Raw genomic sequence first — 25,589 nt, 5'->3', positions numbered from 1 at the left:
CTTAGTGGATCTACAGTGTTCTGGATACACTTCGACTCTGCGAGAAACCCTCGCGCCGAGTGATAAATTCCCGCAGAGCAGATGCCGCGGCATTGGAATCGTCGCGCTCGTTTTCGCACGTTACTTTGTTGACTGCTGCTTCGCCGCCTGTATTCTTTGAGTGGTTAGGGGAGCACAAGTTCGCTCCAATAAACTTGTTTTCCTTGAAAACAACTGCGTCGTCTTTGGCTGTGTGACAATATGCTGTTCGAGCTATATTAGCTCTGAATAACATTATGCCAGCAACTTCAGAGCTGTCAGGAGCAGTCCAGCCCGCTTATAACGTACACATCGTGAAGGAAAAATCAGTTCGTTATATCCGTTTCTTGCTATATCTGATTCTGAACGTAATATATATGTATACAAATGTACACGGGCTTTGTATATGTACACGGGCTTTGCTTTCCTGCTGAAGCATATCTTGTCCAACTTCCTATCTGTTAAGAGAAATATGTTCGTTGATGACGGGGCCTTCAATGCTTGTCACGGAAGCATCCAAACAGCTACTCAGCAACTTGTTGAGACGGCGACAGGCTAGAGCAAATGAGATTCATTGATTGATTGTAGGGTTTAAAGGAGCCATGAAGAGAAAATGCAAGTTGGTTTTATTCGAAAGATTTCGTGTTTTATAGTGCCCCCAGCGCTTGTCCGGATACAAACGGTGCTTTATTCACTGAGAAATTAAACCATTTAGGTTAAAATGTTGATTTTCCCGCTCAATCGTGCGTTTTCGTGGTCCCAAGTGACATCACAGGAACCGAACGCTCTGCAGCCTAGAATACCTTCATTCACGCATCCGCCGTACAGGGTAGAGACACGTATACGCTGGCGCCGCCATTTTCGGTTGCTCGCTCGCCGCCGAAGCAAGTCATTGTGTCAAAACCGCGCTAAAATTATCGCCGCAACGCGGTTTACTGAAGAAGTTTGAATCATATTGTCTGTTTCGCGTTGCTAGGTCTCGTGGGAAACGAAAAGAATAACGCGTTGAGCCCGTTGGCCCAATTGCGGCGGCACGGGACCGTTCAAAGGTTATCTCCACCCTGTACAGCGGTGTTGGTTTGTTCCCGCGTTTCTTTACGTTCCGTAACCTAGATGGCGCCACCATACCGTGGCAAGCGTTTGGTTTGTTTTTGCCCGCATTTAAACCTGGCTTGTTTTTGTTCTGGGAGAAAATATTCGTTCCCTGAAACAGTGCTCGCTCGACAAATGGGGTCACGTAAGACACCGTTGCTTGCGTCAATCGGCCAGTGTCGTCTGAGACAACCCCAAGCCCCGTAGTGCTGTGCAGCTAAACCAAGCATGCTGTGCGCAGTACGAACAGCAGAACGCATCAGTACTTCTATGTTTACATGTGCTTTCGTAACTTCCACTGTTTGTTCCATCATTCTTATTGCTTTGTAAAGAATGTGCCCTAAATCTAAGCGCAAATCGCTCGTTCGTCTAGTTTGTAAGCTCTACCTAATTTGCGTCTGCTTCTGCCAGCCTCCGCCAATCGCAGAGCTTAGCTCATGTGACATCATAGGTTCTGTTGCGGGAAATGAGCTGGTGGGTCGCATGACCATTCCCGTTTTTCCTAATTATGTAGCTTATTTGAGCGAAGTTTACGTTAAAAGTGGTGTCAGTATGATTCTAACGAGACAATCTTTTGAATGAACCAAACTTGTGTTTTCTCTTCATGGCTCCTTTAAGACGCAACGCAGCCGATGAGGCGCGCCGTATATAGTGGAGGGCTCCGGAATAATTTTGACCACTTGGGGATCTTTAACGTGCGCCGAAATCTCGTACACACGGGCGTTTTTGCAGCAAATGAGATTCAATGGAGGTGCTGCTTCCCTGTCCCCAGGAGATTCCTAGTCCCATGCCTCGGGAGAGTGATTCCACTTTTTCTACGTCACCAGAAATGACGGTTCCAACGAGGCTACCCAGTTCACCTTAGGCGTTACTGACAGCTATTAGTGACTGGCGTCCCATGTTACCCGATGGTGTGAGAGTTGAAACGCCTGTAAAGCATGTTTCACTGCAGCCATACGCGTTAAGAAGGGAAGCCAACTTCACAAAGGAGGCGTGATGTGTCTAAGATAAGAAACGTCAATAAAGGTACTTCTCCCGAAAGTAGACGAACGCCATTGCTTTTCCAAACCAAAACCCTATAACGGAAACAAAAAATTGGCTTAGAAATTAACATCAAACATCTATAAGCGCGCGTTTTGTAAGTGGTTGTGCGATATATGGAGTCACGGTGTCTCCGATGCGAGTTCCAGAGACAAAAAAATGTGAAGATAGTTGTACGACAATAATTTCGACTTACGCGGTGGGGCCTTCGCTGGAAATACTGTTTCGGTTGTATAACGCCATTGTTGTATTGAACGACACTGTTGACATGAACGAAAAAAAAGAACTCCCACTCCTCATCGCCCCTTCACACCTTTCAGTTTTCACCAATGTCACTTATTTAGCGACTCGATCACCGCACCGTTACATGTTGCACCGATAACGGTGCAACCGTCTACATGGATTTCCGCAGTGTGTCTACATGGCGCCTACATGGAGTTCCGCAATGGATAGGGACCCAGAGGGCATGCCTTTATGTCTCCAACTTGCGCCTTTGCCTTTTTAACAAAAACACAAAGGCGCAACTTTGTGTTTTTGTTAAAACCTCGTTTGTCGCCTTCCGACCACAACATGAGGAGAGGAGTGGCCAGAGGGAAGGCAGAAAGCAGAAGGAAATGACGAAATATGTCAGGCTTGCGGATTCAGCCTAGCACCTGAGAAGAAGGGCACACGGGGCGGGCGTGCATGATAAACCAAGAGAAAAAGAGCTGACAACGGCGACGATGAAAAGAGTCGACGCGGCTATTGGCGGAAGAAGTGGTGGTTGCAGCGGCGGCGACGACGCGGCGGAAGGGGGTTGTGCACTCACCGACTTCCAGACGCCCTGCAGGAGCTAGCAGGAGGGCCGCACCTGGCTGACGGCGCCTAATGTACTATCGGCGAATTGTAATTCACCAGAAATCTGCATCGCCTGGCCGCCCCATGATACGAGTCGTTGGACACGCCCTGATCGGAATGTCCAATAAGTCCAAAGACATCTTCGAGCATTACCGACGGGTGAGGATAGAGAGAGAAAGAAAAAAATAACTTTTAATGCCCACGGGCTAATTCAGGGTAGAGGTGGTGACCGGGGGAGGAAGGTAACCGGTGACATTGGCTGCCCGAGCGACGATGGCTTCTTGCACCGATGATGATGATGATGATGATGATTAGTGGCTTTTCCTTTGAATCGGGGCGTCGGTTGTCAGCAACCGACTTGCCTGTTTTATTACGTTTACATGCCCTACTCCCAGGTTAACCTATAGATTTGCTTCTTCCCTCCCATCTCTCCCTCTTTTCTGTTTTAAACTCATCGCCCCCACCCCCCTTTTTTCTCCCCTCGCTGTTCTAAATTCTCGTCCGCATGATTACTCCACCTGCGTACCCATCCCTTCCCTGCTTTTCCTCCACCACCACTCCAGTCGCCTCTTCGTCACCTCTATGGCCTTGAAGTTGAGGTTCCCCCTCGCCCCAAATCCCAAGGCCTCCGCCAGCGTCGTTTCCCCCTCACCCCGCGGTGGCCGTATCTCTGTGCAGCTCCTGACAATATGGTCTATAGTTTCCCGATCACTGCCGCAGCATGCACACGTTTCATCCTGCTGCCTGTAGCTACCCGTGTATGCCCGGGTTCTCAGGCACCCTGCCCGTGCCTCGAAGAGCAACGCACTGCCTCTCGTATTGCCATAGAATCCCTCCTTCTTAGTTTGCCGTTTCTCTGTCCTATAAGTCTCCAGGGTTTTTTTCGCTTTCATTCTCTCTGCCCACTTCGTCGTCTCTGCTGCCTTTACCTGCTTTTTAACTGTTGTGTAAACCCCGCTTTCCCCTACCGACTTTCCGTACCGCTTGGTCAGCTGTCTGGTCCTCCGTCTCCACCGCGTGTCCACGCTCCTCAAATACAGGTACTTAAACACCCTCGCGGCCCATTTTTCGTCCTCCATGTCACGAAGTCGAATCCGAGCTGCCCAACGCCCTCTACCGGTGCTCACCGTACCGATATGGGGAATGGGTTGTGGGGGCATTGCCAGATGAGGTGACGAGGGCCCGAACTTTGCGAAGAAGGAGCGGTCGTATTCAGGCGATTACAAACGATTGTCCCCGTACATATACGGCGCCCTACTACATGCGCTGTACATACAAGGCAAACTGACTAGAATGCAACTACGTCGGTTCCATGCAAATATGGTGTGGGAGTTTGCGCGTACCGACGGTTTAAGCGCTAAAAAAGACGGATATATGAGAGGCGGCGGGACAATTAAGCGCTTGCCCCCTTTCATGAGTGCGTCACTTTTAGCGCCTAATCTATATGTCATCGAGCAGAAAGGCTCAGCTGGCCAGCGTCGACCCAGAGGACCAACTCGGACTGGTAGTCAGGGCGAGGCGGATGGCCCATGGGATCCCAGAGTGGCGACGTCATCCGCCCAGAACGGCAAACAAGTCGGCGTCTCTATATTTACAATACAGGGCATTCTCGATTTACCAGTCCGGTCCACGGGCAGTCCGAGGACTGCTTTCGGACCGGAAGTCCCATGGGAACACATGAGAAAATAGAGCAACGGATCGCGTCTCGGCTACTCCGCGGACGTTCCGGGAGTGATATTCGATGAGGCCCACAGTTTAACATAACGATCGCGCATCCGAATGTCCTTCGGTTTAATGTGAGGAAGTGAACATGCCAACAAGATACGTACGTTTGTCAATTTTCCACCACTGCTTTACTATTTATCTTAAATTTTCGATGTCGAATCACATCGACAAAGACGACAACGGCAACTGACTGTTTGGATAATCCTGCGTCCAACCATTTTCACTCGCCGCACACTAGCGCGAATTCGTGACGGGTGACGCAACGGCTTGCGCTTGCTGGGCCACCGTCCCCGGAAAACCAAACCGAAAGCTTTCAAATGGACGCCCGCCTCTCCAGACCTGAAGCACGTATCTCGTGTGTGGCGCCCTCTCGAGCGGAAGCCGCAAGATTAAAAACTTCATTTTGGCGCGCGTTACGTTTGTCCGTTCGGTGGCCCGTTGCACCACTGTGCATATGACTGCATCTTTTTCTCAACTTCGGCGTTTTTGAGCGCACCTGAAGCCTGGGTCCTGTGTTGCCTGTGTTGCCGCTGTACAGTCGTGGCCTACCCGCTTTTAAGTAAGCAACTGAGCATATGCGTTTTGAACTAAGGTGCTCACGAATGCTGCTCAAAAATGCGCGCAAAATGACTGTCATCGTATGTGAGTTGGTGCGATGTGGCCGCCATATTTCGGTATGCGTACGTAGTTTAGGAGTGGGGAAATGAGTGAATGTACGGGCGCATGATGTTTGTGATTAAATTGTGGGAACGCTCGCTGGCTTCGCGGGAAGAACTGCCGCCGTTGTGAGTCATATGTGCACAGTTAGTGAAGGCGCGCTGGCGTTTGCGGTTAGATTTGTGCGTGGGGCTGATGCTACTTAATTGCGGTTCGACGATCGTGAAGTTGTTGCTTTTGGCGAGCTGCTTGCGGAGTTTCTGCGCGATCCCATCGCGCTGAGTGCCACGCGAGTCGTGCAATATTGTCGTGCGTAACGCTGTAAAAAAAAAAAGAAAAACGTCGAGCGTGACCTCGTAGCCGAAGCAGTGATAGCCAGCAAAATAAAAAAAATGAGCAGGTGACGCGCCAGTAAGTGACCGCTGTTTTGTTCCAGTGGTCATTCTACATCGGTCGGGAATTAAATCGACAGGCACTCGCGTCCAGGCATGCCGGACCGTGATAGTGAAACCACGGCCGCTCGATTGCGCGCACCGTGGTGAAACTACGCTCTCCCGCTTTGGTCCGTATGGCTGGTGCAGCGCCGGCCGCTGCTCTTCCGTGGGTTCTGATTTCTGGCGTTACGCGCACCACAAGTAATGAGCATTTTAAGCACTGAGCTTTGTTTGTTCCGAATTCAGATAGGGCATTGGACTGAGGCGTATTCTGGATGGCTACGGGTTATTTTAAAGGGGCCCTGAAAGGCGTTTTGAGCACACTAAATTGACTAGCGCAATCGTTAGATTGGGTCGTCAACATCATCTGTGCCAAGTATTACTCTTTTACGCACAGCGGAAAGCTCACACTTTTGTTGCAAAGTTTGTCGCTTTTTTCTCACCCTTTCCTTTGTGTTTTTGGACGCCGCCATCTTCACATGTCTACATCATCGATTCCCAGATGTTCGTCATGAGCTAGACATCCTGCTATTGGGCGGCTTTTTCACGCACTTCCGGCAAAGAGATGAGTCGTCTGCTCAGCGTCGGCTCGCCGGCTGATCTGCCAGCGGAATGCTGGAGTGCTTGGACATTTTACGACAAACAAACAAGTGTAAACAAACGCTTAACCATTTGTATTGAATGCAACAGGGCCATAACACGACATGGGTATTCTCTTACTTGAGTACGTTCCATAAAGAAAGCGTTGAAGTCCCGTGGCACTTCCTTCTTGCAATCGCAGAGAACGCCTTGAGCCGAATGCCCGGGTTTGACGCATACATTTTGTTCAACTTCCAAACAATCCAGAGATGCGTTTCGAACGAACACAACGTCACAACATACGTTGCAAGTCCGAACCGCGATTGACAGACGATGAGTTGCCTGCTCCTGCCCATCGTAAATTCGGCACTCACCTCGAGCGCGGTTTGCGGGGACGAACAGCAAGTCACTTAACTCTGGCGCACAAGCCGAGATGGCTTTTAGCCACGCACACTGCACATACCCCATGCGAGGTTGAGTCGTACGCCGCTTGAGAAAGATAATCCAGACCATGGGAAGCACTATGCACCCGCAGAAGCACAACGTCGCATTTCATCGCGAAACAAAGGCGTTCACAACACACACACCATAACCTCCTGTAATGCCAAAGGCATCTCGCACTTCCAAATGGGAGTGAGTAGTATGCCTGCAGTACCCATATGCCGCGAGGTGGGGCGCCAAGCTGAACCGGGATCACGCAACCGTAACTGACTTCTAGAGCGGTTTGTGCCTTGTTGCCAGGCCAACCGATGTTTGATATTGTCAAAGAAATGGTGCTCGCTCCAGCGCGAGGAAGCTCAGAGCCGTGGCAGAGCATGTTTTGCCAACGTTGCCGCTCTCCACCACGCGTCTCCCCAAGCTGAACTGGCGTTTTGTGCACGGGTTCTGTATCGGTTTAAAATGTCTTTTTCACATGCCGCCGGCAGGAATTACCACCGCCACAAAATAAGACCCGGCACCACCGGGGCCACATCTGATACGGCGCTTTTTGGATAAACAGTGCGCTGTGCATCCAAGGGAGCGAGGGCAGGATCCTCCCCGTGCGGCTGCGAGTTCGCCGCCGATAGCAAAGTTCTGCAGCAACGTACACCGCGAAAGGGCAAGGCCAGGCCGCCGCACACATGGGGCCAGATTTTTCGTTCGCTTTTCCAGCCTTGAGCGGATTGCGGGATTCATGGTGTCAACAAAGCTTGCCCGTAGCAGACGGCTGTGTGAGCAGCGCAATAGCGGAAGTACGTCACCGCCGAGGAGCGCAGCATCATGGGAGGGAAGGCTCGCTCGCCGTCAACAGCGGAGAGTAAGTTGAAAGGAGGAGGAAACGCGGCGCGACGATAATGCGCGGTTTTTGATTTACGATTTCTCAGCTAATACTCATCGCTTCAACGAAATTCTTGCGGGAGGAGATTGCTAATACATTGCTTTATTTGGTTACATGTACATCCACGCATCGGCGGAAGGTATTTCAGGACCCCTTTAAGGTCACTTCGGCGGCTACGCATAAGGCGGGCTGAACTGACGTACGCGTTCACTGGCGTTCTTCTAACAGCGCCAGACGAAAGACGACGGAAAAAGAGGACACAGGAGGCGCGCTCACCAAAGTTATTAAACACAAGGAAAAACGCATGTATGGATGCGGGAAAATGACAAATGCACGCAGAGTCCAGTTTTTCGCGTATATAATATATATATATATATAAAATCCACATGAAACGCGTGCGCGGAGCTAATCGACTGGCACTGGCAAGAAAATTCACCTCCTTACCTGACAACCCGACAGGGACTGGCGAACACAACGGCTGTGCCTTGCAATGTCCATGAAATGTGGGACGCATCCGCTACCCAGCTGGAAGAAAACCATTGTAGGGCCAATTCGACCAGTCCAAAACACCATTGGACCATTTGGAAAAGAAATCTTGCGCTTAATCTGTTCATGGTCACGTATCTGCATCTGCTTTTTTATATAAATGGCGGAAACACACATGCAGGTTTGTTAAGGGCTTAAGCCATGAGGCAGCCGGTGCGCGTACATGGGGTGTTACGACAAACCTTCTCTTTCCTTCCTTTTATATTATTTACGATTTTTAGTTACAAATCTAGATTAATTAGAATTTTCCTCTTAGATTAGTAATAGACTTGTTACTTGTTACATCTGTGAAACTGCACTGTGAAGCCATAAAGAAAGAGTTGGACAAGTGTCCCCTTAAGGGTTTTGATGATGTTCCCAATTTAAATTGCTCCATTGGTGCATATGCTGCAGGGTTTAAAGTGGGAGTTAAAGAGTAAGAATCTTGCACTAAGTCGTGCAAGTGCAAGGCTTGAACATAAAGAAGCTGGAGGAATTTTTTTTTTCTGTGTAAGCACTGAAGGACACACCACCACGCATTGGTTTGAAATTGTTTTTTTACATTTTCTGTCGTCGCTTTTCACTGTGGTAGTAGTAGGCATCGTCATATCCATCTATATCGTCATCTTCCTCATGCATGACTGGCGGGCCTGGACCGTTTTGTCTGCAGGCCTTTACATTCCTCCCATAGTGGAACGCGTCAACACGCACTAGAACCAGCAGAAACCGGCTTTGCGAATCGGCCGGGCGTCTGTAGCGCGAGCTGTCTTGTGCTCCCTCATTGAGGCACGGACGCACGTGAACTGTTTTCTTGGTATTTTTCTTGCGAATGCCACGCGCAAGCCTGCACAACGGCGGGCGCTTCTCGTAAGGCGCCTGCTAAAGTGCAGGGTAAGTAGGGGGAGTAACTACGACCCGGAGTTTTTTTATTATTATTATTACGCCACACACATTACGGCCAGCAACAACAGCTTCGCTGTTGAAAAAGAGTACGAATGAATGACATGCTATCTATGGAATCGCTGAAGAGTGCTGAGCCTTGGATTGTAGCGTGAAAGTGTGCGTTGGTTAATTGCTCACGGCGATTCATGTTCTCGCAGGCAGACAAGTTTTGTGGCCTGGTTTCTATCGACGGTCATTCCACCACTAGACGCTGAAATGTATGCGGTGAGCAGAACTTACAAATGTTTTGTTATGTAGTATGTATGCTTCACATCTGAAAGGGTTCGCAGGACTTCTTTAGAAGCGAAGTCTCTTAGGGGCTTGGGCTGTAAGCGGCTCCTGTCATTGTCGTCTCATGTAGTCACGGTACTAAAACACCGGGACACTCATTCTCCAACACCTCGTGCTAGAACGGAACACGTACGTGCTAAAAGAACACACCGGGACACTCGTCTTCGAACGCCTCGCACCAGAATGTTTCATCTCCGTGGGCAAAAAAACGCGCACTAAATGAACACACCGGGACACTCGTTTTCTAACACCTTGCGCTAGAGAGCTTCGTACTTCAAAGACACGAGACTTTTACAGCAAAGCTGTGCACCTCTACCCTCAAACAATTTCATCTACATGGGAAAAAATGCCAAGGCACCAAGAATACACTAATACAATGCATGCTTCGCCCTTTCCCATGTTTCACATTAGTGGAGATGGCCCAGGATCTTTTTTTCTTGTTTTTAATTATCAGGCATAAATCATCAGAACCCCTCGTGAATGTGAATTGAGGCCATAAAGCTGGTGTTTGAGTCACATCGTAGCACAAAATATGCATTTTGGTAATACTTTGTTGCATGCGCGCCATTTTCATGCCCAGTTTGTTCTGGTTTCTTCTCATTTGGTCTGGGTTTTTTTTGTTTGTCCATTTTTTTGCATTTGACAGTGTGTCAGCACAATCATGTGTTGTATTGTTTTCATGCCTGAGTAGAGAGCATTCGACCATTTTCACTAGTGCAGGCATTCAATTGGCTTTATGTGTGACTGCTTCAGGGATATGCAAATGCCAGCATTCAGTATAGTCGTGGCGTGAAGGCAGCAGAAATGGTTGTTTCTTTTGTTCCTGTACCTTTGTTGTCACAAGCCACAAAATGTCATGTCGCAAGCAAGGCCAAGTAAAAAAAAAAATAATAAAGCCGTTACGCTCAATGTGAAAGCTGTCGGAAGTGCAGAGCAGTGATTCGCCATGATGGGTCGCCGTTATCCGCTCACTGGTTCCACCGATCACGCTCTTCGCCGCCCTGTCTCATTCCTCTCTTGATGAATATGCAGTTCAAATTTTCCGCCTTCTCAGTGCTCGCGTGCCCCCTGCCTGAAACTGCGCCAGCGGGAGTTCTGTTCTTTTTGGGCTTGCCTTAATTTCGTATGCTGGAGCTGTTTTGCGGCATTTTGAACACGCCATTTTGTTCTTACGCGGCCACTTTTCTCGCTTGCTATCGTAAAAACCAACCAAACGAGCGTTCCTAACTAGATGAACGTGGGCGCTGCCGGTTACATACACAGATTTTGTACCTGCAGTTTTCTTCGCACTAAGCAACGGGGAGATGTATGACAAGCGACAGTGGTGCACAAGGTTCGAACGGTTGTCACTATTTAAACCGCGTGGTTTTCGAAGCCTCAGCGTGCTGCCTCCCTGACGATGGTACACCAGGCTCTACTTCGGTCCGTCATCTCAACGCGCCGCCCGAGTCTGGCAGTCGCTTGACATAGAGCGTGACAGTGAGCTACGACGACGAGGTGAGCCCATAAACTGCTCTGTACTTAATAGAACACTGTCAGCTGTTATGGCAGGTTCGATGAATACGCAAAAGTGAAGTGTGAAGCTCTATGGGCAGCAGTGTCTCCTGTCAAACCAAATTGAATGACACATCATCATTGTCAGGGTGCCTGCGGCCACTGCAAGACGAAGGCCTCCCCCGTAGACCTCGAACTAATCCTGCCTGTCCTGCACTGCTGAATCCGTTCTTTGCCCCCAAATGTTCTAATTTCGTCGCTCCACCAAGCGAACGTTCTTTTCCTTCTCCTGGTCCCACATCTCTCAGTAGCCACTCTGCTACCTAATCTTTATTCACCCTTGTATGTGCGCTTCATGGTCCCTTGGTTTCACACAGAATGATTGGAAGGCTTGTCTCTGTAAGCGTGGTATAGATCAAAAAGCTCAGCCTGCTTAATTTGTTCAGAAAGGGCAGTGATTCACGGCACACTAACGTATTGATTCGATTATAAGGCGGTCACGATTATAGGCGAAGGTGCAGTTTGGAGAGCGAAAAAAAATCGCTATATATATATATATAGCTTTGAATGTAAGGCGGGGTATCACTTTGAGGATACAGATTTTGGGAAAAAAACCTTGCCTTATGTTCGAATAAATACTAGTACTACAGCCCCATTATTGAATTGGAATGGGCAGGACTGCTGTTTATTGAATAGATTGTGGTGGCCCATGTGCTTGCAAAATACTGGCTGTGGGGCTGACTGTCCCCTTTATCTAAAGCGCAGGTTTGTTTGTACGCAATTATGGCCTTTGTAACTTAATCGTACGTCTTTGTTAGTGCTGTCCACATGCGACTGCAATGCCACATTTGTGCGAGAAATTTCTTTGGTCATCCCACCCCTGACGTTATTGACAGGCAGAACATGTAGCCCTTCACCTTCTGCGTCTCCCAAGAGACGCAGCAGAAAGTCTTACTCCTTCTCTCCTAGAGGGAAGGAGAAAGACTTTTACTCTGTCTGTGGACTTGCTGTCTCGCAGTTCAACTTCAAGAAATTCCTGGCGAGTGGCCAGTACGCCGACGTTGAGTTTGCGGTGACGCCTGACCAGTTCCCTGTGTCGAAGACGTTTAAGGGTCACACCCAGCTGCTTGCCATGAAGAACGACGTTTTCGGCGCCATGTTTTACGGCCAGCTGGTTGAAAAGGGGACTGTCGTCATCAAGGATCTCCACCCGGACGGCTTCTACGGACTTCTGAAGTGAGTTAATGCATGGCGCACTCCAGTGGTCAACTTGAATTTTTAACCATAAGGAGGCAAAGTGCAACTTCCTTCAGTTTGCTATAGCTAACCTTTTGTAACTCACTCAGCTCCATCACAGCCACAAAAGACGCTTCTGTAACTTAAACATTAGAAATGTCGAACAGCTTTCTGATTTTGTGCCACCGTGACACGAACCAACGCTAAAAATGTAGTTATCAGTGCATTAATCGCACATTAGCATTCAAATGATACGATCAAGCAGAACTAGAGGCCCCAGTACAAGCTGCCATTCATGTTTCTTGACATTGGCTTAGGTCAACGGCTGCCAATCGCACAAGCAAGAATCTCTCATGTCATCGAAGTGTCACCGAAAAGATGCTGGGAGTTGCCACTGCTTGACATGTTTTCTTTGATATCTAGACTATTTTCTGACATTTGTGATAAAATTTGCATCATTGTCGTCAGGACAAAGAGCTTTTTATCGAGGAAAACTTGCATGTGGTCTTCATTTAACTATGCGGCAGTGGGTTAGTGGTGAGAGCGTTATTGCCGCATGTGAGCCTGCGCATTTAGTTCTCGGTGGTGGACATTGTGTTTAATATGAGGGTGAGACAAAGAAAAATTAGCCGCGTATCTGCTCCTTTCGTTGCAAATGTCATCGAGAGACGATAGTCGACTGGCGCCCCTGGCAAGCAAATGCCTCCCTTGTCTTTCCCGTGCACCTCTCGTGCTGTTCCTCTCCTGTTCCGTTTCTTCTAAGATAACACGCTACAGGTTTGCTCAAGCCAATTTAAATTTACTGCATTCCACTGCTCCAAGTCGGGTGCCTAATGATGGCAGCGCTGCCATACAGCGGAGATGCGCGTGAATCGAGGCACCCTACTACAACGTTTATAGAACCACGTTGCCCTACTACACAAGCGTTCCAAGGGGAACGTGAAACCTATTAGTGGAACCTTTCGTTGCTGGTGCCGTTTGATTTCGTTGCTGTTGCCGCCAAAGCAACAGCGGGCGACGGTTTTCTGCAGTTGATGTAGCATTTTATTTGCTATTGAAAAAACCAGGCATCCATGGATTTTTTAACAAAGGAAAACTGCAAATATCACACATGTGTTGATTTTTTGCCTTATATTTGCGTAATGTCTTGTTCTTGTTCAACAATGTTTACAAATATGAACACAAACACCGGACTTGGACGTTGAGATTTGGCTGTGAGTATATAAGACTATTGCGCAGCATCAGTTTCACCTTGGCCGGGTGGCTGAATCGAGTCACAGACCGACAGACATACAGACAGACCAAAATTCCTGCATTTAAGTAGCCCAAGAAAGACTATCCTCTTTAAAAATGTCAAAGAACAATCTGACCGGTTTGTTACGAGTGTGTAAGCATAGAGTAACATCCGCAACGCAGTGCCATTCTTTCGCACATGACGTGCTATCCACTCTGTGGCCCATGCCATTGAGGATGGTTTCTGACGGAGTGCTACCCCCACTTTCTCCAAAAGCTTCAGTTTGTCTTTCGTTAGCTTCATCAGTTTGGTCCACAACCATGTTGAGAAATAGATACAGCCATATTGAGTGCCCTATGCTCATGTGTAAAACTATCAGGTGTGTGGGATTTTGGCCAATGTGCAGAACACCAGGATGACCAGGAGCAAACCAACTCGAAAAGTACTGGGCACAAAGTTCCACAGAAATAAAGTAACGCAATGTTTTTTTTTTTTTAATGTCATTCTATATATATATATATAGAATCCACCTCAGTCTTTGGCCCACATCACAGTGGAGGGTTAGATATTAATCAATATCTAATTCTCTACCATCATCCTCCATAAGGAAGGCGGTAAAGTACCTATAAGGAAGGGCGTCAGACAAGGAGACACAATCTCTCCAATGTTATTCACAGCATGCTTACAAGAAGTATTCAGAATGTTGGATTGGGAACAGGTGGGAGTAAGGGATAATGAAGAATACCTCAGTAACCTCAGATTTGCTGATGACGTTGCCTTGCTAAGTAACTCGGGGGACGAATTGCAAAGCATGCTTTCCGCACTGGGCGAAGAGAGTAGAACCGTGGGTCTGAAAATTAAGAAAACTAAAGTAATGATCAATAACCTCGGAACAGCACAGCAGTTTGAGATAAGTGGCGAGGCAGTGGAAGTGGTAAGCGAATATGTCTACTTAGGCCAAGTTGTGACCCCAGATCCCAGCCATGAGGCAGAGATAATTCGAAGGATGAGAAGGGGGTGGAGTGCATAGGGCAGACATTCTCACATAACGAATGGCAGCCTACCATTGTCCCTGAAGAAGAAAGTGTATGACAGCTGCATCTTACCGGTACTCACCTACGGGGCAGAAACTTGGAGGCTCACTAAGAGGGTTCAACTTCAATTGAGAACGACTCAGCGGGCAATGGAGCGGTAGATGATAGGTGTAACATTAAGGGACAGGAAGACAGCGGAGTGGATCAGTGAGCAAATGCGTGTTAAGGACATATTAGTAGAAATTAAGAAGAAATGGACGTGGGCAGGGCATGTAATGCGCAGGCAAGATAACCGTTGGTCATTAAGGGTAACAGAGTGGATCCCTAGAGAAGGCAAGCGTTGCAGGAGGCGGCAGAAAGTTAGATGGGCAGATGAGATCAAGAAGTTTGTGGGGATAAATTGGTCGCAGTTAGCACAGGACCGGTGTAATTAGAGATTAATGCGAGAGGCCTTTTCCCTACAGTGGCCGCGTAGGTAGACTGGCGATGATGATGATGATGATAAATTCTCCACAGCGACGTGGGCCAAAGAATTTGAGGTGAATGTTGCAATGACGTTTCTGCTTTCTTATCAGGGGTGTAACAGGGTGCATGGGTTTGGGAGCAGTCCTGGGAGCAGGCAAAAGTGCCTTTTGTAGCAGGCTTGGAGCAGCCATAAAGGCATTTTTGGAGTAGGTTTTTAGCAGCCAGAAAGGCCGCCTTTTCGTAGGGGCTAGCACGTGCAGGCTTCTGTGGCAGCCCCCTGCCAAGCAATTATGTTGAATCTATTTATATGCTATATTAGGCATTCTACCTTGCATGAGAACCTACTCCAAACCAGGAACATGGTTTTACTATATCTGGAAATTTGCAATAGGCAAAGTAATCTACCTTCGGACCCAGTGAGTGCACCGCATTACGTCACCGTTTTCATCACCTCACGCACACTGTTGAAGGGGATCAGATAACAGGCCATCACTTCTGGCAGCGTTAAGCGAATTCACGGTAGCATTCCATAAAACTAGCCATTTGCCTGCATTTTTTTCTACCGAACAGTGGTTTCAGAGCTGGCGAAGCAGAGCATAGCTTTGTCTTCGCCCGTCACGGGTTTGCGAGTTGACGAACATGCGCAATAGGTAGACTACGTAACAAGAGCAGGTTAGAAGACATGCTTAATGCTGGACCTTCCTTCCCATAAGCAAAGCTAAGTTCACAGGCAAAAATGAGTAATTACCTCACCTCAAAGGGGAATAATAATAATAATAATAATACTTTATTAGCATACATATATTCTGGGAGACCCAAGCCTGCAAAGGCTGCAGAAGGCAGTGTGCCCATACCAATAGGCCTGCGGGCCCAGCCTGGGTCCCAATGTTCATAGCTATTCACCACAGGCTACACCAGTGCTGCACTACGCAGTCCATTGGGCAGCCCTCATTATAGTCCTGAGGTCGTCGTCATCAGGCAGAAATGTTCTAGTGTAGTCAGATGGGAGCTGTCGCCATAGAGCTGCTGCACGGGGCAGCCAAGATGAGCCATGGCGTTGCGTGCGCGTAAGGAGCGGCTGAAGACGGCCTGTTCGTTGGCTCAGGCGCGGACCGTAGGGCAATTCTTGGTGGTCTGGGGACATAACTCGGCACATCAGTCGTACTGTTGAGGCCCGTACTCTTGAGTCAAGGGGTTGCCAGGAGGCATGCCGGAGCAGGTGTACGCCGCGCGACGTTGGACGCTGGCGAGATTTGTTTGAAGTGCCTTGGACTGGGGCAACCATACGGCAGCGCAGTATTCAAGGGTAGGTAGAACTAGCACTGTGTACAAACTTCGAAATGCACTAACTGGCATTCCATTGGTCACGCGTGTCACGAAACCCAGCAGGCGGCGGGACTTGGACAAAGTGCGATTGGTGTGCATGGAAAAGTTCAGCCGAGAGTCAAGCTCGACTCCAAGCACAACTGCCATGTTGGCTCGGCTTATTACATGCTGCCCAAGCTTTAGAGGAGGTGGTTGGAGAGAAAACGGTGGGCGACTTGAACTAGTGAAGGTAACTGTTGAGCATTTATCTGCATTGATGGGGAGATGGTGCAGCTGTGTCCAGTACAGACAATGGTCAAGGTCAGCCTGAAGTCTGACGTAATCGGCAGGAGAGCGGGGGGGTTGGAGCAGGGAGATGTCGTCGGCGTACAGGATAGGAGTGGATGCCAAGTTATCTGTAATGCTGTCGATGAAAACGGTGAACAAGGTAGGGCCAAGGACGCTGCCCTGTGGGACGCCGGAAAGAACAGGAACAGCTGTTGAGGAAGCACCTCGGTAGATAACTCGCTGGGAATGGCCAGTGAGAAAAGAACCGAGCCAGCGAAGCAAGGGCCCACGCAGCTCTTTGAGCTCAGCACTCGCTAACAACCCAGGATGGGGAAGCCGGTCAAAGGCCCGAGAGAGATCGAGCTGGACCAACTTGACGGGTGTGCGGTCGTCAAGGTGCGCACTGATGGTGTGAACCAGAGTACCAAGGGCGGTTTCACAGCTGCGGCCGCGACGGAACCCATGCGGTGAGGGTGACAGAAGCCTGGCTATTGCTGTCGAGGTGCAGGCGAATTTTAGAGTTGAGAATTCGCTCGAACGTGCGGCACCAGACTGAAGTGGATGCAATGGGGCGGTATGAAGACAAATGATCAGCGCGAGCGCCATGTCCTTTGTGTACTGGTGTGACATGGGCCATTTTCCACAAACGAGGGGTAACACCAGAGTCCAGTATACTCTGGAACATCCGGCAAGGGCAAAGGGCAAAGGCCATGAAGGGAGCTGTGGTCTTAAGTACAAGAGGGCGGATACCATCAGGGCCAGGGTTCTGGAAAGGACGGAGCTGGGACACAGCTTCAAGGACGTCGTCAGTAGTTATCGTAATGGAGGATAAAATGGATGTAGGCGGACCAGTTCTGGCGGCATGAGGGGCATCAGTAGTCGTACTAGAGGGGGCCAGCGGGTTCGCACTACAAGAACTGGTCCAGACTGCAGCAAACTGCTTGTTAAAGGCTTCAGCTATGTCGGATGGGCACGAGAGCAAGTCGCCAGCGACAGAGAAGGAGAGGTGCAGCGCCTGCTTCCGCTGCGAGTTAACAAATGCCCAAAATAATTTAGACTCTTTCAGCGCACGAGCAGCGATGTCCTCAGTGAAGGCACGGTGTGGTACACGTATATGTTTCTTGACGTCACGCTGGATGTCCTTTGCATCAGTGAGGTCCTTTGGGCCTGAATTAACAAGTGAGGGGAGAGCGTCCAAGACCCTCCTTGTTCAATACATGCAGCTAAGCTCGCCAAGAAGGAACGACGAAAGTGAAGCCCACCTCCAATAAACTGCAACCTTTCAATGGAATATTAGTTTTCTATCTGTTTGCGATGTGACACAAAAAAATTTCCCTCACATTTGGTTATCTTTCAGTGACGGTGGTGCAGCGACCGGCAACAGCAAACAGAAACGTGCAAATGCAACACAAACAGGTCCAAAGTGAAGGCTGAGGTGGCGTGTAGGGCCTGCAGCCTTACAGCTAAGTAAAAGCCATCTTCTGTAGCCGCTCTTAGCCTTGAAGAAACAATACATAAAAGCATTGAAACCGAAAACACGACGTTTCAGCCACATTTTCAGGCATGGTCGTATCTTGTTACTCAATTTGGGCTCTGTGGTGCACGACGGTGCTGATAAGCGAGTTTGGTGCAGGATGGCATAGGTAAACTAGTTTGGCACTCAATCGCGCGAATGGCACAGCTGTTCCACCCCTGTAACATGCAAGTTAGCCACAGCAAAAAATTGCAATACTTTATTACTGCACAATTTCGTGCCCAGTACTTTTTGGGGCGGTTTTCGTATGGAAAGTTCATCGTATCCTCACATTGTCGTAATTATTAGCTACCAGCCAAATGGAATGGGGGTGTAGTTCATTTAGTAGTGTTGTGTCCTGAACACAGAACCAAAATAAAGTCGAAATTGAGCTTTTGTTTTGAGTGATACTTCTTCCAGGTGCTTTTTGGCACTCAGCAGGCCGCATACGTGCTTTACGGCAGAGGGCTTCCAAGTGTGCATGTGTATGCATGTGTGAGGCTACAGCTGTGCTGAAAATTGCTGTGTAGCACGTTTTCTTCTGGGGAAAATTTTGACGTTTTTTCACGAACTGTAAATTCACTGAGTGGGCATGGTGCAGTGAAGGATCGCCGAGTGTTTACGTAGCCAAACGCTACCTGTCCTGTCACCGACCCATTGTGGATGGAAAGGAAACCATTGAAAATTTCAGCATTTTCAACGAGTAAAGTGCTATTTTCTCTAGCTTAGTGGGCACGTTCTGTTGTAGTTTATGCAAGCTTGTCAATAACTGCACCTGTATATACCCGATGAAAAGTGTAGCGACAATTTGTTTGGCATCGTCGGTTCCTTGTTATCAAAAAGCTTATTTGGAAATAAGCGTACCTGGTAGCCTAGTCAATTTTTACGTCGAAGAAACAAAAACGTTACGTACTTCGCCAGGTAACGTGTTCTTGGTCTTTTGATACCACTCTGGTGGTGTGTCGTCAGAACAGCTGCGGAGTGTCTTTTGGTGCCGACATAAGCAGCAGCAGTGTCAAGTCAATTCATGACTTCATTCCCTACTGCAGGTTCCTCTACACAGGAAAGCGCAAGCTGGCAGGAGTCCAAGAAGCCATGTACACCAGAAGCGCTGCCGAAAAGTATCTCGTGCCCGAACTCGTTTTGGCCTGCACTGAATACATCAAGAAGAACCTAACCGTTGATGAAGTATGTCGACTCATCGACTACACTGCCGTGAGAGACGGAGGGAAAGTCGATGCTGCCGCAGACCTCGTGCTCAAGGAAAACTCTGCAGCAGTGCTTGCGTCTGAGGCCTTCACCGACTGCCTCGAAGTGACCGCACACTACGTCCTGGACAGGGTAACCCCCAAAGTTACTCCACCCGATGACCAATTTTACAATCACTTAAGCCTGCCACATACCACGCTATGGTCGGGGCAGTAAACCTAATGGTTCATGTTGGTTCAGTTAAAGTTCCACATATCGAACTGAGGTGGCAGCGATAGAAAATTTGATACTGCCCGACATAACCACTTTTGGGGAATTCGATGACAGAGAAAAGGAGAGGGTTTATACAAAGCGGAATGTGAGTAAAGCATGTGCACCCCCAGACACGGAGAATTCTGATTCTGGGGAGGCTGCGATGTGATGCGTTGACAACTGATGTGTCACGCCAAATGATAAGCAAACTAAAGAAAGGAGAGAGACGCCAATATGATGCAGCCATAAAGCAGTCCGTGATAAGGGGAAATCACAATGCTTTCCTCCAAAGCAGACTTTAGTGCGCAAAAGTTTCTGTTTTTTGTCCCCACATTTCACCAGTTTGAGTCACAACACTGGTCTTGTTAGTGGACAGGCAATACAGTGTCCCGTTATTGTGTCCAGTAACATTGGGCAACACGTACCATGCAACTGAAAAAGAAAAAAAAAAAAGGCGCAACCGCGAAATCTTTCCTGCTTCGTAGTTTTATTTTAACGCATGGAAATAGTAAAAAAAACGAATCGCTAAGTGGCTGTTTTGTGGACGCCCACCCCATCGCTTGCATTTGGAAACACCCTGTGCCTTCTTCTAGGGCCTTTATACACTTCAATACTCTGCTCTAACCCTCACATGCCATAATGGCTCAGTGGCCAAGGCGTTGTGCTGCTGAGCCCAAGGACGCAGGTTTGATCCCAGCAGTGGTGGCTGCTTTTCAAATAGAGGTAGCGCCCATGTGGCGAGCTTTCGGAGCACGTCAAAGATCCCCCTTTGGGCAAAATTAATTTGGAGCCCTCCACTACAGCAAGTTTCATTCCCAGGTGCAGCTTCAGTGCGTGACACCCCTGAAATTTGAAAAAAAAAACTAATTCTCAGTACTGTATTTACTTGCGTACTGAACGCACTCGCATAATAAACACACCCCCAACTTTGCCTGTGTTTTACGCGAAAAAAGTGCGCTCATTACGTGAGTAAATGCGGTATGTGATATAGCGCATCGTGGACTCAATATTTGAGGGACCATTACTGCAGGTTACAAGCGTGCCGGAGATCTCCGTGGTGCATGCAGTCCATCGCTGGGCAGAGGCCGCATGCCAGAAAGATGCGACCACGAACGAGAAGCCGGCAGACCTCAAGACAATCATGGCTCCATTTCTGGCCAAGTTACGGATCCTGGCACTGACACCTGAGGAGTTTGCCAAGACTGTTGGAGCATGGGGCATCATCGACAAGGACGAAGCCTTCGCAATCCTCTGCATCCTCACCACAAGCGAATCTTCGACCCCGCCACAATGGCTCTGCCAGGACAAGACACCGCGTTAGGGCCGTGAAAGGGGCAGCGAATCGTTCCAGATTGTGAGCATATTTGAAATCAGACGTTCTGGACTGTTTTAATGAAAGCTACAGGTGTGTTTGCAAGAAACAAAAAGTCAGACTTTAAATCGTAGCGGCGGTCCCGAAGCAGTTTTGTAGTCAAGCCTAATTGCTATTGTCACACATCTAGATGTAGGCTGTAGGACAGGAGAATTTGCTCTCAAATGAGAGTGCAGATAGAGCAGTTGAAAAATTCTAGTGCACAAGTTGGACCGTTAAGAGTCTGGCTCTTGGAGTTGCCAGGGTGCATTTATTTCATTTCCCTCCATAGGCGCAAAGCTTGAGGGCACTGAAATGGCAAAATGTTCCAACACTATGAAACAGCAATTTTTATCAAGTTATTTGTTTTGAGAACCAGTGTGCGTGGCTGAGACTTGCGTTTTTATTTTCCACAGTCGATCGACCCCTGGCTAGTTGAGACAGAAAACTTGCCTGGAGGCGGAGCTTCCGTTATTGGCAGGTCCAGTAGAGTTTCCGTGGTTCTGATTCCCAGCCATTGAATACGGCGCTCCTAAAAGACGCCCGCTTGTGCAAACCCATAATGTGAGGCAATTTACTGCATAGCGAAGTGTGCCCGAGTGTTTAAACAAACTGTACTCCCTATTACTGCGCTAGGGTTTGAAGTTTGCCAGACGCACTTCTCTATTTGAAACGTGGTACGGTGCCTTGTACGCTCCATTTATCACCTCAAAGCTTCAGGCGCCTTTCCGGTTCACTTTGGTGCAAGCTTTGACCGAGTTAACTGGTTTGTCGTTGTCCAAAGAAAAAAGAAAAACACTGAGGGGTACCGGTCAGGTGTACTTGATAGACCGTAGTTGAACTTTATCACTCTGCTTATTTCTTGTAAGCAGTAATTAGCTTCAATAAATAATTCATTCGCAGTTTAGAGCCGCGTAAGAGCATCGAAGTTTGCAGCAAAGAAAACGGAAGAACGGGGATTTGTGTAGTGGCCACGTACCCGAGCATTCATTTTTCGACAAACTCATCACAAACACTCATGATTAGTGAGTGCTAATTTCCTAAATATCGATTTAACTGTGATCAGCAGCATTTTATTTGCTGTTTGTAGCCCAATGTCATGGTTCATAGAGTGAAAAACAAAACGGAGCCTATGCCACATAAGTATATGGCACAGATACGAGTGTTCCTTCGAACATTAAACCCGAGAGTCGAGGAGAGCTCTGTAACTACTTGACAAGTTTTCAATAAACAGCTTCGTGTTCCTTCCTGATTTGTCACTGTGTGCACATTCCAGGCGGCCTAAAACTTTAGGCGCCTCGGCTGCGGTGGAGAAGAAATGGAACAGACAGCAGCACCCCTCACCCTCAAAACAGCCATGTAAATAGCTTCCTTTGAGGTGTCACTTTTACTAAATGGCGTTAACACAAACGCCTGAAATATTTCACGATTTTTCTTAGTGACCACCTACCAGTAAGAATGTCAGATGTTCAACACCACCTATTGATACAGCGAAATGTAGGTAAATAGAAATCACTTGTTTTCTATTGCTACTAAAATAGGGCATCAACATTGTGAGCATTTTCTTTTAAATGTGCCTTTTCAGCAAAATGCACTTTTGTTCAACAAAACTCTTGTTAAATGGAACATATTTTGCAAGTCTGATCACCAGGTTCTGTTTAACAACCTCGCACTGCAGTTGTCTTTAGGAGGTGAGGTCATTCTATTCTGGAAGCACAATCCTTACATGACATACGTTCTCAATGACAAAATTTGCACTCTTAAAGGGACCCTGTCACACCCATCACCGACTACTCGGAATGCCTTTCGTGGTAAATACATTCCCCAAAGGCCCCTCCCTCAACAATTCTAATAATATAAGTTCAAACGAAGGAAGAGCAATGGAAAATGAATAAAGGTGAAGATGAATAGTAGCACAAGATGAAAACCAACAGAATGGATGACAAAGCACCTGAAAGTCAGCTGAACAGCCCACGGGCAATTCCAAATAGCCTAATATAATGCACGCCGTCAAGCGTACGATCCAAGTTTAATACTTCCCTATATGCATGCATTTGGGTTTTTGCTGCCAAACTGCTGTAGTAGCTTTGGCTCCATGAATGCTATATTTAGGATTGTTCGTTTCAGAGTTTCATATTTTTTTAAAAATCTGGTGCTATTTTTCAAACGGATAAGCGGGGAGAAATCAGGCTTTTTTTTGTAAAATCATTCCGAAATTGTTTTTTATTTTGGTAAATCTAGTGATGTACTAAGTAATATACACTCAGTTTATTTTGTCAGAAGGTATCATGAACTTCTTAACTTTAACGCATTTAAATTGGTGTTTGTTTCGAGCTGGTAAACGGGGGGGACAACATCAGGGCTTTCTAGCAAATACCCTCCGAAATTTGCTGTTTGTTTAGAACTGAATCAGTAATTATGACAGTAAAAAGAGCATTGATAACCTCCAAAAAATGAAACAGTTTATTATTCACGAAAAGCTGGCCACTGACTGTTTACATATCCTAGTTCACATACATTATCATCTGCATGCGCAACATGTCGGTCTCTATTCGAGACCTGTTCGATCGTTGAACGCATCTCAGCTGAGAGGAAGTTCTCTCAAAATCACAGCTTCCAGTAGCTAGGCACATGAATGTCAGTGCTGCATTTGCCATCCAACAGTAGTGAGCGGTGAGTCATGCCAATACTCAATGAGTTCGAAAGCTGTGTTCGTGGAGCTTACTTTCAGCAAGTACTGCTTGAGAACGGCAGACCCTCAGCACCCAATTGTGCAGATGGCTACTATGAAAATAGTCCATTCGTGGAGGAATCGGGTTTCACCCGATTCTGCTGAAAAATGTTCACGGTGTAAGAATGGCATAAAATCGTGTTTTACCCAAAAACGAACAACCCTAGCTACATTATACGCATAGCCTGCTTTAAACAAGCACGAGGCATTTAGAAAACGAAAGAAGTGAAAGTTAGATCCACGCGAGTTTGCGTACTCCATGGGACACATTCAAGCACAATCATCTCGTTAATTCAAATAATTAGCAAAACATTAACGAGCTTTTTAGCCGCTGATTTTATCACTCAGTCTTAAACTGAGACTGAAGTGATTTGTAAACATTGCGGCATTACTAGCACCAGTTGTAGTCCGGAGTCCCCAGGCCACGCTTCGACCATTCTAAGCGCGTTTATGCAAATTTATTTAGTAGAAAAGTCAATTCGAAAACGCTGTCCTCCTCTCTTCATCCTCGCCCATTTTCTGTGGCGTTTTCGTGCGAAGTCAGGAGGAGATGACTTGGCTTGACTGCGCTACTGCACGGCTCGCCGACCTTCCAACAGAGTCAGTCGGCCCAGCGTTTAGTCCCCCGGCCACCAACGGGTCGTCGCAATTCGCTCGCTCAGTTGAAACTAAGCCACAACACGTTTGTGAATGGAAGAATGTGCCTTTCTTTACTTCGTTAGTTTGTACACTGTATCAAACTCAAAGTCCAGGTCGCTCCACACAAGCGCTGCACAAGCGCACATGTGACGCTTCGCTGACTGGTACGCGAGTAGGAAAATCTAAGCCCACTTGAAGGCGGGAAAAGAGTCAGCGAAGTCAATATAGGTACTAAGGAAATAAAATCAACTGAAACGTTTACCGTACAGCGTGAAACTAGGGAGCAGGAGGCCCTTTTTTGCACTGGGTGAACAAGCACAGTGGTCAGCAGCCCGACCACCCATCTGCGAACGCTTTTCCGTCTAAGAAATGGAATTGCTAGTGAGATATTGCGAAATTTTGGGGGACGCTTACTGCACGAACGGTATACAACAAATAGTCACCTAAGCTGCTTGAAATGCTAAAACTCAACAAAAGTGTAAATTGGTTATACGTTATATACCTTATATCTCCACTGCCATCAGCGCTGGCCCGTGGCCGTGTGGTCTGGGGCACTAGGCGTATAATTTTGAAAAGTTGCAAGTTCGAATCGCCTAGGGTTTTTTTTTTTGTAAGTTAAATTTTTTCGATTTTGGCTGATGTTTTCTACACTGAGTTCACCTTTTTTTGGGCTGCAACGTTCATTGCTCCACGAACGAATTCGCAGAACATGCACAGACTGACACTGACGTGCTAGTGAGTTCTCGTTGGCGTGCTGTTGCCATAAGCACCGACTGCTTGCGGGCAGTGGGCACAGGCCAGAATCAACAGACCCTTGGCCTGGTGTGAACACGCTTTTTACGATACAGGCATGAGTGAGGCAAGCTCCAAATATGGGCGAAAAGCGCATGGCATTTGAGCGTCTGCAATGACGTGGAGGGCGTTCATCCACTGCATAGGCCTCGGCTAGTGATTGCTACTATTCAAAGCCGTCCTGAGAGGCTTATCTTATACCCCTGCTACACTGGGGTCTAAATGTCATTTGAACCAAATGTCATTTGGCTCAAATGCGAAGTTGTGCTGCTACACTAGGTTTTTAAATGCCATTTGGCTCAAATGACATTTGAGCCAAATGAGCACTGAGAGAGACATTTAAGATTTCAAATGCCATTTCCAGCACTCTCAGACGCAGCGTCTTCGATCGGCAATAAAAAAAATAATACTTCCGTACGTAAAAAAAACAAAATGTTGTTTTTGAAACTTTGTTCACTGTTTATTTACTTAAAATATGAAATCAACATATTTAATTTTCATACTCTCAAAACCAGTGGGTCAGTTGCAAAAAACACAAAAAACAACGCAAGACAGCCATATTTAGAGTCAAAACTGGTGTCTCTTCT

General features: G+C 47.6%; 1 protein-coding gene across 3 annotated transcripts; it reads left to right on the top strand.

The window, feature by feature from the left end:
- The first annotated feature begins 5,133 nt into the window (after window positions 1-5,133).
- Window positions 5,134-22,270, top strand: LOC144148988 (BTB/POZ domain-containing protein 2-like). Of its 3 annotated transcripts, none has more exons than XM_077680510.1 (5): window positions 5,134-5,272; window positions 9,327-9,393; window positions 11,972-12,189; window positions 19,078-19,369; window positions 20,520-22,270. In XM_077680510.1, the coding sequence occupies exons 2-5, from the start codon at window positions 9,385-9,387 to the stop codon at window positions 20,808-20,810; spliced, it is 810 nt and encodes a 269-aa protein (XP_077536636.1). In that variant the 5' UTR covers window positions 5,134-5,272; window positions 9,327-9,384; the 3' UTR covers window positions 20,811-22,270. The 3 variants fall into 3 exon arrangements, with proteins under 3 accessions (XP_077536636.1, XP_077536639.1, XP_077536637.1); XM_077680513.1 differs by having other exon boundaries at window positions 5,136-5,272; window positions 9,327-9,386; window positions 20,520-22,269; XM_077680511.1 differs by lacking the exons at window positions 5,134-5,272; window positions 9,327-9,393 and adding an exon at window positions 10,552-10,956 and having other exon boundaries at window positions 20,520-22,269.
- The last annotated feature ends 3,319 nt before the right edge of the window (window positions 22,271-25,589 follow it).

The sequence above is a fragment of the Haemaphysalis longicornis genome, unplaced genomic scaffold, assembly GCF_048455015.1.
Source record: "Haemaphysalis longicornis isolate Haplotype H1 unplaced genomic scaffold, Haemaphysalis longicornis Haplotype H1 scaffold_8, whole genome shotgun sequence".
NCBI lineage: Eukaryota > Metazoa > Arthropoda > Arachnida > Ixodida > Ixodidae > Haemaphysalis > Haemaphysalis longicornis.
This window is presented reverse-complemented; position numbering and strand designations above follow the sequence as displayed.

Bases quoted from the DNA above. Each gene is read 5' to 3' on its own strand.
- LOC144148988 (XM_077680510.1), top strand. The intron at 12,190-19,077 runs GTGAGTTAATGC...TCCCTACTGCAG, and splicing joins GGCTTCTACGGACTTCTGAA to GTTCCTCTACACAGGAAAGC. The intron at 19,370-20,519 runs GTAACCCCCAAA...CCATTACTGCAG, and splicing joins CACACTACGTCCTGGACAGG to GTTACAAGCGTGCCGGAGAT.